This window comes from Fomitopsis serialis (genome assembly GCF_022376445.1).
Source record: "Fomitopsis serialis strain Sig1Antser10 chromosome Unknown B0H18scaffold_101, whole genome shotgun sequence".
NCBI classification, from domain to species: Eukaryota; Fungi; Basidiomycota; class Agaricomycetes; order Polyporales; family Fomitopsidaceae; genus Fomitopsis; species Fomitopsis serialis.
In genome coordinates, this window is record NW_025955061.1 from 133,879 (window position 1) to 148,757 (window position 14,879).

At 55.6% G+C, this 14,879-nt stretch overlaps 5 protein-coding genes across 5 annotated transcripts; 2 read left to right on the forward strand and 3 right to left on the reverse strand.

The window, feature by feature from the left end:
• Nucleotides 1-1,092: 1,092 nt before the first annotated feature.
• On the reverse strand, nt 1,093-1,790 carry B0H18DRAFT_1034482 (uncharacterized protein). Its single transcript, XM_048030250.1, has one exon. It carries the CDS (start codon nt 1,734-1,736, stop codon nt 1,116-1,118), a length of 621 nt encoding a protein of 206 aa, XP_047888383.1. The 5' UTR covers nt 1,737-1,790; the 3' UTR covers nt 1,093-1,115.
• Nucleotides 1,791-3,568: 1,778 nt separating this feature from the next.
• Nucleotides 3,569-4,357, forward strand: B0H18DRAFT_1107261 (glycosyl transferase; the record flags this gene model as incomplete). Its single annotated transcript, XM_048032712.1, has 3 exons — nt 3,569-3,866; nt 4,034-4,134; nt 4,238-4,357. The coding sequence occupies 2 exons, from the start codon at nt 3,569-3,571 to the stop codon at nt 4,090-4,092; spliced, it is 357 nt and encodes a 118-aa protein (XP_047888384.1). The 3' UTR covers nt 4,093-4,134; nt 4,238-4,357.
• On the reverse strand, nt 4,358-5,090 carry B0H18DRAFT_1214604 (uncharacterized protein; the record flags this gene model as incomplete). Its single annotated transcript, XM_048036587.1, has 2 exons — nt 4,358-4,930; nt 4,992-5,090. 2 exons carry the CDS (start codon nt 5,088-5,090, stop codon nt 4,370-4,372), a joined length of 660 nt encoding a protein of 219 aa, XP_047888385.1. The 3' UTR covers nt 4,358-4,369.
• A 613-nt stretch (nt 5,091-5,703) lies between these two features.
• On the reverse strand, nt 5,704-8,420 carry B0H18DRAFT_958357 (uncharacterized protein; the record flags this gene model as incomplete). Its single annotated transcript, XM_048042684.1, has 4 exons — nt 5,704-7,460; nt 7,508-7,955; nt 8,005-8,149; nt 8,203-8,420. The coding sequence occupies 4 exons, from the start codon at nt 8,418-8,420 to the stop codon at nt 5,704-5,706; spliced, it is 2,568 nt and encodes an 855-aa protein (XP_047888386.1).
• Nucleotides 8,421-9,317: 897 nt separating this feature from the next.
• Nucleotides 9,318-14,866, forward strand: B0H18DRAFT_1123603 (uncharacterized protein; the record flags this gene model as incomplete). Its single annotated transcript, XM_048034712.1, has 18 exons — nt 9,318-9,353; nt 9,402-9,446; nt 9,504-9,570; nt 9,624-9,883; nt 9,935-10,283; nt 10,463-10,610; nt 10,659-10,988; nt 11,039-12,170; nt 12,223-12,603; nt 12,634-12,802; nt 12,859-13,039; nt 13,101-13,117; nt 13,197-13,682; nt 13,732-13,796; nt 13,847-14,131; nt 14,185-14,329; nt 14,387-14,462; nt 14,523-14,866. Coding segments are annotated over 18 exons (4,516 nt in total), but the record flags the coding sequence as incomplete, so codon positions are not given.
• Between the last annotated feature and the right edge of the window lie 13 nt (nt 14,867-14,879).

The window sequence follows — 14,879 nt, forward strand, 5'->3', positions numbered from 1 at the left end:
GACGTGAGCAGGAGCTTCGACTATGACGGGTACAGCTGCATGCGGCAGTGGGACCGGATCCAGTGAGCCGTCATCCGGTGTGAAGGCGAAGAGGAAGTGAGGAAGGAGGGTGTATGATCTGATGAACTTGAGGATGAAGTGCGCATTTGTCGAACGTATAGCTGCTTGGTGCTGCTGCCATGTCTTGGCGTAACTTATACTTTGCTTTCCTCTCCATGTTTCGTTTGCTTTGCATCGTCTCGCGGCGACGGTGAGACTGATACATACATACAAGCTTGCAACATGTACATATCATGCATGACATCCGGTTACGACGCAGAACCGTTTCCCGTAAGTTGCCCGGTTGAACGATGGTGTTCAGCCCCAGGCGAACGAATGACAATTGATGGCGCGATTGCTTCAGGAATGTGAGCTCTGTTATGCTACATGATGCGAGTTGACGGAGTGAGTAGGTTTGAGACGGTGTTCAGACTGGCGTACTAACTGGTGTTACTCAGGCCTGACTACGAGAAGGTAGATCTCAGTCTCGTATACCCTTCACATGGAGGTGCTTTCATTGATTCTGAAGCTAGGAAGGCGACTCACGCGTCGCGTTGAACTGTAAGTATGTCGCCCCAGATTCTAGGCTGTGCCACGAGCGCGACGCGCGTCACGACCTCTCGCGGTGGACTTATCTGCCATGTCACGCCCATGCTATGTTGACGGCGTTGGATTTTCAGGATGATATGTTGATAATATGGGTGAGCCTTTGGCATCGGCATATAGGCCTCCCCGGAAGCAAAGTAGGAACCCGACGGTGCCCGAACGACGCGCAATACAATTACTACGATGTTACTCGAAGATCAGTGGTTTGACACTTCGGTTGGTGATCTTTACAAGACACAGATATCACTCGAAGTGTCGCCACCGATGGCGGTGAGACCCGTGCTTGCGCGTTGCGAGATTATTTATTCGTGGAGCTTATGCAAGTCATGAAAGTCGCCCGTGGATAGTGAGGTGTACATGGTATGATACCGACATTCTGAGAGTTGGTGATGTACACAACATAATAACAAATCTTTGCAGCGCGAACAGTACTCTATACCGCAGATCAGAACGACAAACGTAGGTGTTTTCTACCACTCCCATCGCCAGCGACTGGCAGAGAGGTACCATCCGGTCGGTAGCGTTGATCCCAGGATATCACGCATCTTCTCGATCTCCTCTGCTCTGGGCAACGCATCCACCTTTCCCGGAATGAGATCGTGGTTTGTGTAGAAAGACACAACGTAACGATTTCCACCACTGCTGAGGTCGGACGCCGAGTTGAGACACAAAACCAATTTGGTATCATCTGTTTCGATACCGTCTATCTGCAGCTCCTCGGCCACGGCCTTCATGACTGCGTAGAAAGTACGGCTGACGCTGTAGGCTCCGACGCCGCCTCCTGTAGACTCGTAGGAGGGTTCACCTCCCAGGTTGTGATTGCTACCATCCGAATCTCCGTCGCCCGACGCCGCGGCGGAAGGGAGCGACTCGGATGGCTCTTCTTTCGGATAATAAAAGGACAGATTGTGTTCTTTGGCGTATTCATACACCACTGCTGCCGTTGTGTCGAATCCGTAGTGCATTTTTGGTGGCAGCCAGCCTAGGTGTGCGTTAGGAATGAGGGTTCGCGGAAGCTTGTCCAATGGCAAGCTATCCCTGACTTCGTCTAGGAGTTCTCTCTGTAGAATTTGGAATTCTGTCAATGTCATAATCCTACTTTAAGTGCATCTGGTCACATACCTTAGGGGTGTCACGGCGTTGCAGCTGATAAGCGAAAGGCAGATCCTTGCGCGTTGTCCCGGGGCATCGATTGTTGGGTACTCGATGTTCTCCATCTTTAAGTTGCTGGAAGCTTCGCAAGACTGTTGGGTGTCGACGTGGCACTGGCTGCTGTATAGACTGTAGACGTCGGCCGCTCGTAGGGGTTTATATATGCTGCGTGGCCACGGCGCTTAGTTGTGAAGAGGAATTATGGAAACCAAAAGGGAACAACCTCGTTATCTGTCACGGACGTGACAGATCGTGATTCCGATCTCCCATGTCGTGATCTGGCGCCTTCCTTATCGGGTATGCGGTCTTGCACGCATGAGGTGCAACGCAGGCGAGCCCTCTTTTCTTGCTCCTTCTGTACATATTCAATAAAAAATGACCACTTCAGTTGTCTGGATATGCTGCTCGGGGCTAGGAGGGTTGTCAGCTCTGCCAGAAATGCGTTTTCGGCGAGTTCGAGATTAGGCGCCCGTGCGGATGTTCATGCAGGCACTTGCTTTCCAAGGCTCGCGCGCGGCATAAGATGTCTGTTGTGGTGCTCGCGCTGGTGTACGTGTAGGCTCGGGACTACATATGTTGTAGCTGAAGGTAAAGAGCCTTCGCCACGAGGCCTGCGTGACTTCCAGATCTCCATTTTGGTATCCACTGAATAAATTTGCTCTACTGACTTCGAGCCTTCAAGACGTTCAACTAGTAACATCATAGTACACATGATGTAAGTACAAGGGAGTGCATGGGACAGTCTGCGATTGGCGATGTATAAGCCGTGGACAGGGTAGGTGAGAACCGTGAGGTCGGTGCGGGAAGGTGACAATGAAATATTCTGAATATGTACAGTGGGGCTTCCTACAACAACTCGGACGGTAAGCTGCATTAACTGCGAGGTGTTCGGCATAAAGTCCCACTGCGTTTTGATTCGAGATGAAGAAGTGGTGCGGGTGTAAAAGTGCGAGTGCCAAGAAAATCAAGATCAACCTCATAGTCCTAATTCACTGTATTACGTGTCGTGGGCACCGTCGGGTTCCTACTTTGCTTCCGGGGAGGCCTATATGCCGATGCCAAAGGCCTACCAATATTATCCTGAAAAACAACGCCGTCAACATGGCATGGGCGTGACATGGCAGATAAGTCCACCGCGAGAGGTCGTGACGCGCGTCGCGCTCGTGGCACAGCCTAGAATCTGGGGGCGACATACTTACAGTTCAACGCGACGCGTGAGTCGCCTTCCTAGCTTCAGAATCAATGAAAGCACCTCCATGTGAAGGGTATTACGAGACTGAGATCTACCTTCTCGTAGTCAGGCCTGAGTAACACCAGTTAGTACGCCAGTCTGAACACCGTCTCAAACCTACTCACTCCGTCAACTCGCATCATGTAGCATAACAGAGCTCATCTCTTGAAGCCATCGATGTGCCATCAATTGTCATTCGTTCGTCCTGGGGCTGAACACCATCGTTCAACCGAGCAACTTACGGGAAACGGTCCTGCGTCGTAACCAGATGTCATGCATGATATGTACATGTTGCAAGCTTGTATGTATGTATCAGTCTCACCGTCGCCGCGAGACGATGCAAAGCAAACGAAACATGGAGAGGAAAGCAAAGTATAAGTTACGCCAAGACATGGCAGCAGCACCAAGCAGCTATACGTTCGACAGATGCGCACTTCATCTTCAAGTTCGTCAGATCATACACCCTCCTTCCTCACTTCCTCTTCGCCTTCACACCAAATGACGGCTCACTGGATGCGGTCCCACTTGTCCTACAGGAACATGTGTCGCTTTAACTCCGGCTTCTTCTATCGCCATCCTCTCCTGCAGCAATTCAAGTGGTACTGGCGCGTCGAGCCAGACGTGCACTTCAGATGCGACGTCAGCTTTGATCCGTTCCGGTACATGGAAGACCACAACAAGGTGTACGCATTCACGATCACGATGTACGAGTACTTGGCGACTATCCCCACACTGTGGGCAACGGTCAAGGAGTTCGTGGGGCTGCCAGACGTGAAAGAGAACAATGCCATGAACTACATGAGCGAGGATGGTGGGGCGACGTATAACCTGTGCCACTGTGCGTGCTTCTTATGTCTCGGTGCCGGGGGAAGTTACTGACAGATGCTGTTCTTCCCGCATTGTATTGTTGGCATTCTCGCCCCCGCCCTGTCATGCCACGCCACATCCTTGTGCCTGGCCGAAATTGGATGGTCCGAACATCTACGTGTGCTGTTCGGATTGTAGTCTGGTCCAACTTCGAAATCGCGAACATGGACTTTTGGCACGGAGAGGCTTACTCGTAGTTCTTCGACTACCCCGACTCGAAGGGCGGGTTCTACTACGAGGTGCGTGTCACGCCTTTCTCCTCGGACCGCACTGACCAAGTCCCGTAATCCTCTCTCTTGTCCTCTGCTCTCCATCCAATGTGCCCCGGGTGATCCTTACAAGACACAGGTATCAAGCACAGCAGACTTATGACTGGAAACGAGCGACGTTACGCTAGCTCTGAGATGCCATCCATTACATATCCTGTTCACTGTTCCGAAGATCAGAACGACAAACGTAGCTATTCAACTAGGACTACTGCCATCGCCAGCTACGGGCCTCGAGGTACCATCCGGTCGGTAGCGTTGATCGCAGGATATTACGCATCTTCTCGATCTCCTCTGTTCTGGGCAACGGGAAGATCTCATCCGAAAAGAGGTCGTAGTTTGTGTAGAGAGACGCAACGTAACGATTTCCCCTACCGCTGGGGTCGGACGCCGAGTTCAGACACGAGGCAATTTGGGCATTCTCTATGAATCGCGCATCGCGCATCTGCGACTCATCGGCCACGGCCCGCATGACTGCGTAGAAAGTACGGCTGGGGCTGTAGGCTCCGACGCCGCCTCCTGTAGAATCGGAGGAGGGTTCAGCTCCGTCGCCCGACGCCGCGGCGGAAGGGAGCGAGTCGGATGGCTCTTCTTTCGGATAGTAAAAGGACAGATTGTGTGCTTTGGCGTATTCCTCCACCACTGCTTCCGTTGTGTCAAATCCGTAGTGCATGGTTGGTGGCCGCCAGCGTAATTGCGCGTTAGGAATGAGGGTTCGCGGAAGCTTGTCCAACGGCAAACTATGCCTGACTTCGTCTAGGAGTTCGTCCTGTAGATTTTGGAATCCCGTGAATGTCATAATCCTTCTTAAAGCGCATCTGGTCACATACCTCCGTCATGCTAGGGGGGTGTCGCAGCTGATACGCGAAAGGCAGATCGTCGCGCGTTGTCCCGGGGGCATCGATTGTTGGGTACTCAATGTTCTCCATCTTCAGTCGCTGAAAGCTCCGCAAGACTGTTGGGTGTCGACGTGGCACTCGCTGCTGTATAGACTATAAACGTCGGCCGCTGGGTTTGAATATGCTGCGTGCGCCACAGCGCTTAGTTGTGTAGAAGAGTTGACATTGTCAAGAACACCCGAGTCACGGTTTGGCACAAAGCTCACTCCCACCCAAATGTTGTCTGTTCCGACCTACTGCAGCGAAATTTACCCGATCCTGAATGACATGGAAGGGATTTTGGTATTCAGTTCGAGGCGAGGTGGACTGCCATTAAAAACTTGATGAGGGCTTCCGTCCCTTCACAACGTCGCCGAACACCCGCTGGATGACTAGAGCCTCTGGACCGACACATTGACTTTCGATGACCCCGTGAGCGATGTGGCTATTGGCAGCGGTGTTGAAGACAGTGAATTAATGCGATGCATATCACATTCTTACTCGTAGAGTCGACCTACATAGACACCTACAGCGACATAAGTATATACTGTCTTCCATCGTCTGTTAAATGCATCATACGTGTGCTAGTTGTGCCGGGCCACAATATAAAGCGTACAGACCTTTGTTTCCTCGCCATGTTTTCATCAAAGGACATGAGATAAAATCATGTTGGAAGCAAGGGAACTACACTCCTCAGATTCTCAGGCACCAAAGCAGCGGGCAGGGGCGCGATGGCCTGTAGGGGTGCACGCTTGGCAAGACCGAGCAGGTTCATACGAAGAGCTCGCATTGCAGGGTCCTCTGCGGCGGCGACTTCGACCTTTGGAATGGGGAACGCCTGCGGCGCAGTGGCTTGGTATGGCGCGTCGGGTTGTGCAGGGGATGAAGGGGCAGACTGCGACGATCTCTCTTCTTTCTTCTGCGCGGGTGCAAGCGACGCGCTCTGATCAGCTTCAACTTTAGGAGATGGTGAAGGCTCGTCCTTGGGCTCCATGTCGATGTCGACATCGACGTCGATCCCCGATGAGACTGCCCGGGCATCGTCACCCGAGGGTTGCGGAGAATGCATAGTCGCGTCCTTCATGTCCGCCTCACTTCTATCCCCATCTCCAGCGGTCACTCCCGTCCTGGCGTTGATCATCCCCTCGATCGTATCCGCCACGAGCCCCAGCACATACTGCAACACCTCCGGGTCCTCCTGCGCAGCGCCCGCCTTCGCCGTATCCCCGCTAGCACTTTGCCCCTGCCCCTGTGTCTGCGCCTGCGCCTCCTGGTGTTGCTCGATCGCGAACCGCAAGAACGCCGCAGCGTCGCCCCGCGCCTGCTCCTCCTCCTCCCTACGGCGCTTCTCCTCGCGGTACACATTGCCCGCCCAGTGCGCCTCGACGCTATAAAGTTCGTCTGGCTCGTGCACGAGTGGGGTCATGTCGAGCCGCGCGGAGAGCGCTGCAAGTGCACGGGCGGCGGAGGGGAACGTCTGGAGGGAGAGCGCGATCTGGGCGCGCACGCGCTCGGGGGCGTGCGCTTGGTGGACGGGGTCGTGCAGCGCGCTGAAGGCGTCCGCGAGGACGCTGTGGAGCCCGCCTGTGAGGAGGTCGAGGACGTGCTGCGAGACGTAGTGCGCGAGGGGCATGCCGAGCGCGTCGTATGTGGGCGGCCCGGATGTGTCTTCGAGCGGCTCATCGAGGTGGACGAACTGCGCGATGCTCCGCGCGTAGGCGTACCCGTCCACGCCGCCGTAGACGACGTCGCGAATATACTCGTGTGCCGGGTCGCCGTGGGTTCTCCAGTACGCATTGTCGTCGTCGTCTGCTGCGCTGGACTGCCCCCGGTCTACGTCTTTGCCCTTGTTCCGTGCGCTCGCGCCCTCGACGCTCGTGCGTATGGCCTCCAATAGCCTCCGCTCTGAGCCGAGGTCGTTCACGTTGGCTGCGGCGCCTTCAGTGGCCAAGATGTTCTGGAGCTCGGCGAACGAGCCATAGTCACTCGCGGAGGGTATCCGTGGGGCCTTCCAAGGCGGTTCTTCTTCGTCTTCGTCCTCGCGCTCCTTGGCCCGTCGAGAAGGTGCGTTGCGCACGATCGTCCAATGACGACGTTTCCGCTTTTTTGTTGGAGTCGATGAAGCGTTCAAGGAAGGAATGCTGGGTTCAGGTGCCGCCGGGGACGTAGGTACGGTGACGGGCGTGGGGAATGGCGGGAGTGTGGAAGTGGATGGCTGATTGGGTTGAGTGGGCTGTTCGGCGGATGGAGCAGGAGGGTAGAGAGGCGTGAGAAGCGGGCGCGCAGGGGGGTCTGGAACGAGAACTTGGAGGACGGAGAACGGATCCTCGAGTTCGGTGTAGTCCAGGCTACCATCTGCTCTGTATGGAGGGCCACCTCGCTCCATTCGCAGACGTTCCTTCTTCGTCCGGTATCGCTTGCCTGTATATCATGAGCATCGTACAGCGAGCGATTCCAAGGCGACACACCTTTCAGCTTCAGCGCGAGCATCAGCTCTGCCCAGTCTGATCCTGGCGGGAAGGCGCCGAGCCCATCCTTCGCGCCAGGCAGTCCCCCGTCTGCTTCCAGGCTCTCCGAAAGCGCACCCGGCGGTTTCTTCGCGTTCGCACCCGCCCTCCGCTTGCCGGACTGCATGTTTACCGGCGTCTGCGCACTGACGACCGATCCTCCGTCGTCCACATCCATCGGTGTGCCCTTCTCCCCGTCCCCTGCGCGCTCCTGGTCCCTCTCTCCATCCTCAGGCTCGTTGTCCCGTTCGACGTCAATGTTCCAGTCAGTCTCGTACTCGATCACAGTCCCGGCGGCCTTCGAGATGTGGTCGAGTCCCCAGGCCTCGATGCGGTCGGCCTCCGTGTGGTAGATGGTGCCTGGAGGATTAAATGCCTTTGCGTTCGCTGTGACTAGCCTCAGGTCATCCTGAAGAGGGCGTCAGAGAGTATCAGGCGGGTATGAGGCAAGGACGCACGGCGAACTCCTCCAGCGACCGATACCTCCCCTTCTCGACCTTTGTGGTCATCGTGCCGAGGTCCATGGGACGCTTGATAAGGTCCGCATAGCCAAGTACCTTCGTGGTATCGACAGGTTGCAAGAAGAAAGCGTAGTCGTCTTTCCTGACGAAGCAGGCGTTAGTCTCTGTGCCGTCCGTGCGATGTATAGTACTGACTTCTTTATCTGCACAATCAGCTTCGAAAGCACCTCTTTCAGCGGCTTGAGCTTGATGGGTCTCGGGTTCTTGGGTTTCGGCTCATCCTGGACGAAACCGATGCTCTTCTTTCGTTTCTGACCCTTGAGAGCTTGCACGGACTTGAGAGACGGGAGAACGAGCTTGAGTCCGCTACCGCTGGCGTGAGGAGGGCCATCTGTGACGTTGATGTCGCTCATGGGCAGTGATGTTCGAGCTGCGTTGCGACTTCCCAAGAGTCTGTTCGGGGCTAAAGACAGGCCAGTCCTTCCACTGCAAGCCTTTCTAGGTCAGTCTAATCCAACGACAACGTAGCGCAGTTAGGGCTGCGCCGCTGACAGGATATGGCAAAAGCACTGCGAGTATATGATAAAGTGCAATGTTGTGGAGTCTATGTAGGCTGTAGCTCAGGTGTCTCAGCACTCAGAGTGAAGTTGTGGCGGAGGAGCACTGGCAGTCGGGGCCCACGTGCGTCTAAATGCAGGAATTTGGAGACCGATCAGGGCGGCACTCTAAATCGGGCCAAAATCTCGGCATTGGATCGGGCCACGAATCCACGATCCCGGCCAACCTGGGTCTCAAAAAGGCAAGCTATTGAACAGCTGTTACTCTTTCCATGGCCATGAAAACATATCTTTCGTGTACTTTGACATCTCATACTTGTGTATACCTACCTGTAGGCCGCTACAGGGTACATTGGGAGTGGGGATCCGAGGGATGAGTCCCCGATTTGGTAATTATTACCTAAGCACACTCATCCTGGACATCATTCTTCAATCTTGCTCTTACTATTAGATCTTAATCATTGTACTGTATCTATAGCAGTGACATTGAAGAGCTTTGGGCTCGTAAACGGCCTCTACCGTAGCAATGTGTACGACTCAATTGAGTTTGACTGGCCGACTACTGGGTCGCCGAGATCCCGGCCAGATCCGCACTGACGCTCATTGCCACTGCGGCTCAAGCCAAGCTCAGGCTGTAAGTCCTCGTTCTCCTCGTCCTCTTCGTGTTCGTGCAGCTTGTCGCGTTATCCTTGACCCTGGTGCGCTTGGCTCTGGCAAGAATTCTAGGAGGAAGTGATACAACTTCTATCCCACATGAGCTCGTTGGCATTTCTGGTTACGGAACTCCAGGTGCGGAATACATAGGCTGTGTGTGTCCTGAAGTTGATCTCCTCTCAGTCTCTTTCCAGCGAAACGCGTAGAAAGCATCCTGATGTCCGCGAGGTGCTGATACTACCGCAATGTCACGTAGCACGCGTGTATACTAACATGAGAGCATAGGCCGCGGAGAAGTCCCTGGCCATACTGCGCTCCTCTCCGGAGCAAGCCACAGCTAACCTAGCTCGAGGTAACGGACTGCACTCTGAAACTAGTCGCGTTTGTCTCACTGTTGGCTTGTAGATGGACCGCAATCGGACGACCTCCTACGCCCCGTCTTCATGGGCTGCGCGACCAAGAACGCGAAAGTGGTCATGATATCCCTCGGCTCCCTTCAGCGCCTCATCGCTCTGAAGGCTGTACCACAGTCCGCCGTTCCCGTCATCATCAGCACAATGGGCGACTGCATGAACCAGGGTGTCGATATACAGCTGCGGATACTGCAGACGCTGTTGTCGCTCATCACCAACTTTCCCGCCATCCACGGTCAGCTACTCGGCGATGTAGGCGCATCTTGCTGGCACCTGTGTCATTTGACTTATGACCTCGGATAGGCCCTTCTGCTCTGCTTCAAGCTGCAGGAGTCACGTATCGCGGTTGTATCGTCGACCGCAGCAGCGACTCTGCGACAGCTGGTCATGTTCATCGTGGACAAGGTCGTGGACGAGGACAGGCGGGACGAAGTTGACCTCAAGACTTTAGTCGACATCACGCTGCCGAACGGAGAGACAAAGGCACTGGGCCCCTCGGCGCGAGACGCGTACGCAGTGTTCGAGGACTTGTGTCTGCTGGCGAACGCCGAACGACCGCGGTTCCTCAAGCTGGAGGTCCTCCGCAAGACATTCGCACTCGAACTCATCGAGAGCGTGCTCACGAACTACCACGACCTCTTCCGCAAGGCAAGTAAGGATATGCTTTCACGGAACAGTGCCTGACCCCTAGGCTATAGCACCCCGAGCTACTCCTTCTGCAACGTCACCACCTCTCCCCGCTGTTACTCAAGGCACTCTCCGACCGGCCAAGCTTCCCACTAACACTGCGAGCGACGCGTGTCGTCTTCCTGCTACTCAAGCAGTTCTCAGGGGAGTTGAAGACCGAATCTGAGGTCTTCTTGATGCTGCTCATCAAGATCGTCGGGTCAGACGGAGATGCCGACCCAGCAGAAAGTGGACATCCGTACGGGTCACGTCCGTTGTGGATGCGGGTGCTCGCCATGGAGATCATGCGCGGGTAAGTATCCACAAAACGGTCGCGCAGCGCGTGCTCACACTTCTACAGACTCTGCAGCGACGCAGAACTGATCCGAAACGTATGGGAACGGTACGACGCGGAGGAGGGCGGCTCGAAGGTGTTCACGTCGTTGATCACTGCACTGAAGCGCCTCGTCACGGAGAAGCCGGCGCTGCTCGGTGTCTGCACTCAGATGTTCGGCGTCGGCGTCCCGACGAGCAGTGGTTCGAGCTCAGACTTGACTGGGTATGGTCTCGACGTAGGAGGTGTCGCGGGCATGGTGGCGACCGCAGCCAGTGCCACCGTCTCTGCCGGGTTGAGTATGATTGGCTCGGAGGCGGGACTGAGCCTGCACAGCTCAGCAATGAAACTTCAATGGTGAGTGCGGCCCGCGTGTGAACAGGATATCAACCAATGCATCATGGCAGCATCGACCAGCTCGACAAGGCAGACTCGCCCGTCATCCCGGAGTCCTACGTGTATTTGCTCGGCCTCCAATGCCTGGTCGCGCTCTGCGAGGGCTTCGCGTCTTTCACGGGGCCGCTCTACAACTCGCTCATGATCCAGCGGCCCCGCTCAGCGGGCGAGCCCGTCGTGCGCGCACCGCCCGCGCTCGACCTGTCCGCGCTGCCCGCGGACGAGCCGACGACGCACCAGCTACGGACGGTGCACGCGATGGTCGAGAGCGGGTGGCCCGCGCTCCTCGCCGCACTGTCGTTCCTCATCTCGACGAACCTCTCGGACGAGCTCTTCGTGGAGGTGCTCGCGAGTTACCAGGCGCTCACCACCGTCGCGGGCATGCTCGGCCTCGCGACCCCGCGCGACGCGTTTTTCACGAGCATCGCGCGGCTCGCGATCCCGCCGCGGGTGATCTCGAGCCTGGATACGTACCATGGCTCGGCTGGACACTACACGGAGCCGATGACACCGCGCAGTGCCGCGACCACGCTCTCGGAGAACCTGGGGATCACGATTGGCGGCTCCGTGCAGCCTCCTGGCCTGTCGGAGAGGAACATGGCTTGTCTGAAGGTGCTGGTGACGAGCGGACTCTTCCTGGCGGGCAGTCTCGGCGAAAGTTGGTTCAACATCCTCGAGGCTCTGCAGAACGCCGACTACGTACTGACGGTACGGGGCACCAAGCCGACGGCGAGCAAACGTGGGACTCTACAGGGGACGGGCAGTGCACCTGGGAGCCGCGTGTCCTCCCTCAGCAGCTCTCACTCCGCAGCTCAAGCAGGCGCCGCGGCAAACCAGGGTGCTGGCCAACAGCCACAGACAACTGCGCGACATCCCCTTTTGGCCGACCTCGACCCGGAGAGCATGCAGCATGCCATCCAACGCCTGTTTGACGCCTCCAAGAACTTGGACGACGGCGCTTTCCGTCACTTCGTGAGCTCGTTGTGCAAGCTGAGCGCTGCCATGATCGGCATGCAGTCAGAGGCGCAGGAGATCGCCTTAGAGTCCGAATCACTGGACGAGCTGGTTACTAGCCCTGGCCTCACATTACAGGCAGAGCACCACCGCAGGAGAGTCAGTGGGATCCACATGCCTAAGACCCCTGTGCGTAGCTTTCTCTTGCTTGTGTCTATGTAGGCTGATACTGTGATTACAGCGGTCTGGAGACTTCGGTATTAGCAAGCTCGGCGGCGTAGCGATGCTCAACATCCATCGGCTGATATATAGATCGCCCGACGTCGCATGGGACCCCATCACGGAGCACTTGCTAATCGTCATCCGAAACGCACTCGCGCCTTCTACAGTGAGAGTCCAAGCGCGCGCATCCTCGATGACATCCTCGTCGTGGTGCCGGCGTAATCTGTCGTCCACCGGGGACCTGCAGCCTAAAGTGCAGAGACGTGTCCTTGACGTTCTTGCTCGACAGGTCATACCGGATAGTATGGCCACTAACAGCACCACTGTTGAGGTGCGGCGCATGGGCTTCGAAACGCCTTCACCAGATTCTGCAGGCTTCCGGACATACCCTCGTAATTGGGTGGGAGACCATCTTCGAGATGTTGAGTAGCGTATGCACTCCGACGACCTTGCCTCGTCTGCCACCACGGACTCGCTATCGACACCCACTACTGCTGTCCCGGAGACTCCGCGGCGTAAACCCGCACCTCTTGGTTACACGAACGACAAGGGGCACAACTCACTAGTGAAGATCGCCTTCCAGTCCTTGACTTTGGTTTGTGATTCTCTGGTTCCTTGTCGCCCGAGCATCTCCGTCTGTGTATCAGCACACTAGGGAAGTTCGGGCGCCAGGCGGATACAAACATTGCTCTCACAGCAGCCGAGAGCCTTCTCTGGGGCGTGTCAGACTCCATCCAGGCGAAACGCAAGGATGCGGAGACGGAGCACGAGTTCAGCGCGCTGTGGATGTTCCTCTTGGTCGAGGTGCTCGCCTCTGCACAGACGCTCGGCCAGAGGTGCGAGTTGGTGCCGATACAAACCTTATTCCGCACCGGCAGCTTTATGGCACGACACCAGCTGGGGACTGGACGAGTGTAATGGAAGATCACCTTCCCTCTCTTGGATTCGATCACTGTCGCTGCTCAGCAGGCGATCGCTGATCTGATGAAGAAGACTCGACCGCGGATCCTGCTGATCTACAGTGGGATGAGTCGAAGATTCTCGCATTGCAATCGATCGGCTCGATCTTCCACGAGTTCCTCTTAACCAAGCTCATGCCTTTGGAGAGTTTCTCTAGGGCGTGGGATGTCTTCGTGGGCCATATACAGTCTTCATGGCGCAATGACAACCGGATGGTTACCGCCACTGCTCTTCGCTGCCTGGATAAGTCGATCAACGCGCTCGCCACCGGCGAGGGCGAGTTGGTCGGGAAGACCAAGGATGCATTGGCCACAGTGTGGCATGCCTGTGACGATATGGGTGCAATGATCGCGACGGGTGGCTCTGGTCAACAAACAAGACTTCATTCGAATCCTTTCACACAGGAAAGCTTGATGGCGTTCGTAGACGTCATTCGCAGTACCAGATCTGTCGGGCGTAATGTCGAAAGACACGAATGGTCCCTTGAACGACTCGAACGTCTCATGTCCATCTTGAAAGGTATGTGAACTTGATGATACTCATCCTTGTCTAAATGATCTCGTTCTAGGTGTTTTGACATACCAGAACTCAACCGACTACAGACCAGATATTGACGCTCTCAGTCCCGTTCAGGTAGGATGATGTGAATTCGACCTGTTCAGGACGACTCTGACATCTGTCAGGCAACTGTGATGCAAGCGATCGACGGCGTTGACTTGTCATCTCCGGGTGCACCATCACTGGTACTGCGAGATCTATCCGAGTACGCAACTCTACCTTTCTTGGCAGCTTTCGACATGCCGTCGCGCTCTTCCGTTGTCTCTGCAACGCCATCGAGATCAAATGCCGGGCGTGTCACATATATTGCGCTCTCGAAGAAGATTATGCCCGTACTGGTAGAGCTCTTCTTACGCTTCAAAGGCCAAAGCGCGATATACTTAGATGGCACAGTGGAGCGGATTTATTCGGTATGTACCACGTTCCAGCTCGTAGGAATACACTCATATAGACTTTGGACCAGGCATATGCGATTCCAATCAAGTTGAAGTATGAGTGCCCAGCGCCGTCGAAGTTTGGAAAAGATCCTCCTCTGTGGAAGACTGCTACGAACAATTTCCTCCGCATTGTCAAAGAGTGTGGTCCGCAGCTACGCGAGTTCGGAGAAGGTGAATAGATATTCCCCCGCACTGATTGTCTGCTGACTCTGCTGATTCTCAATCTAGATGTTCCCGACGCTCAGCAAGAAGGCATCTGGCGCCAGATCATCGAGACATTTCGTGGAGGGATTTTGGCCGACTGGTAAGTGTGACACCCATTCTACGTACTTCTCCGCAGCGCCGTTTCCTGATCGCAACGCAGTTCGGCCGCCGACAGCTTCCCCTTAGACATGCAGGAGACTGAGGAAAACTTCGACCTGGCATTGATCGCCGCCCTTGAGATTGACGTTGTCCCCTACCTTGGAGACGCGTGCATTCCAGACTACCTCATCATACAGCTATCTCGAGTGCTACACCAAGGAAGCCAGATCCGGGATACTGATGATATGCCACCTTCACCTGCTTCAATCACAGATTCCTACTGGGACACCGGGACACGCAGGCTCTCCCAAGAGTTCGAGAAAGTGGAGAAGTTCGGCACGGACGTTGTGGCTCTGGGAACCACGGAGAGCGGACATTTCCGGCCGAGAGAGCGATTCTCTTATTGTGCCTTGACCTT

Excerpts from the sequence above, each read along its gene's own strand:
- B0H18DRAFT_1034482 (XM_048030250.1), bottom strand. The coding sequence starts at position 1,736 with ATGACATTGACAGAATTCCAAATTCTACAGAGAGAACTCCTAGACGAA.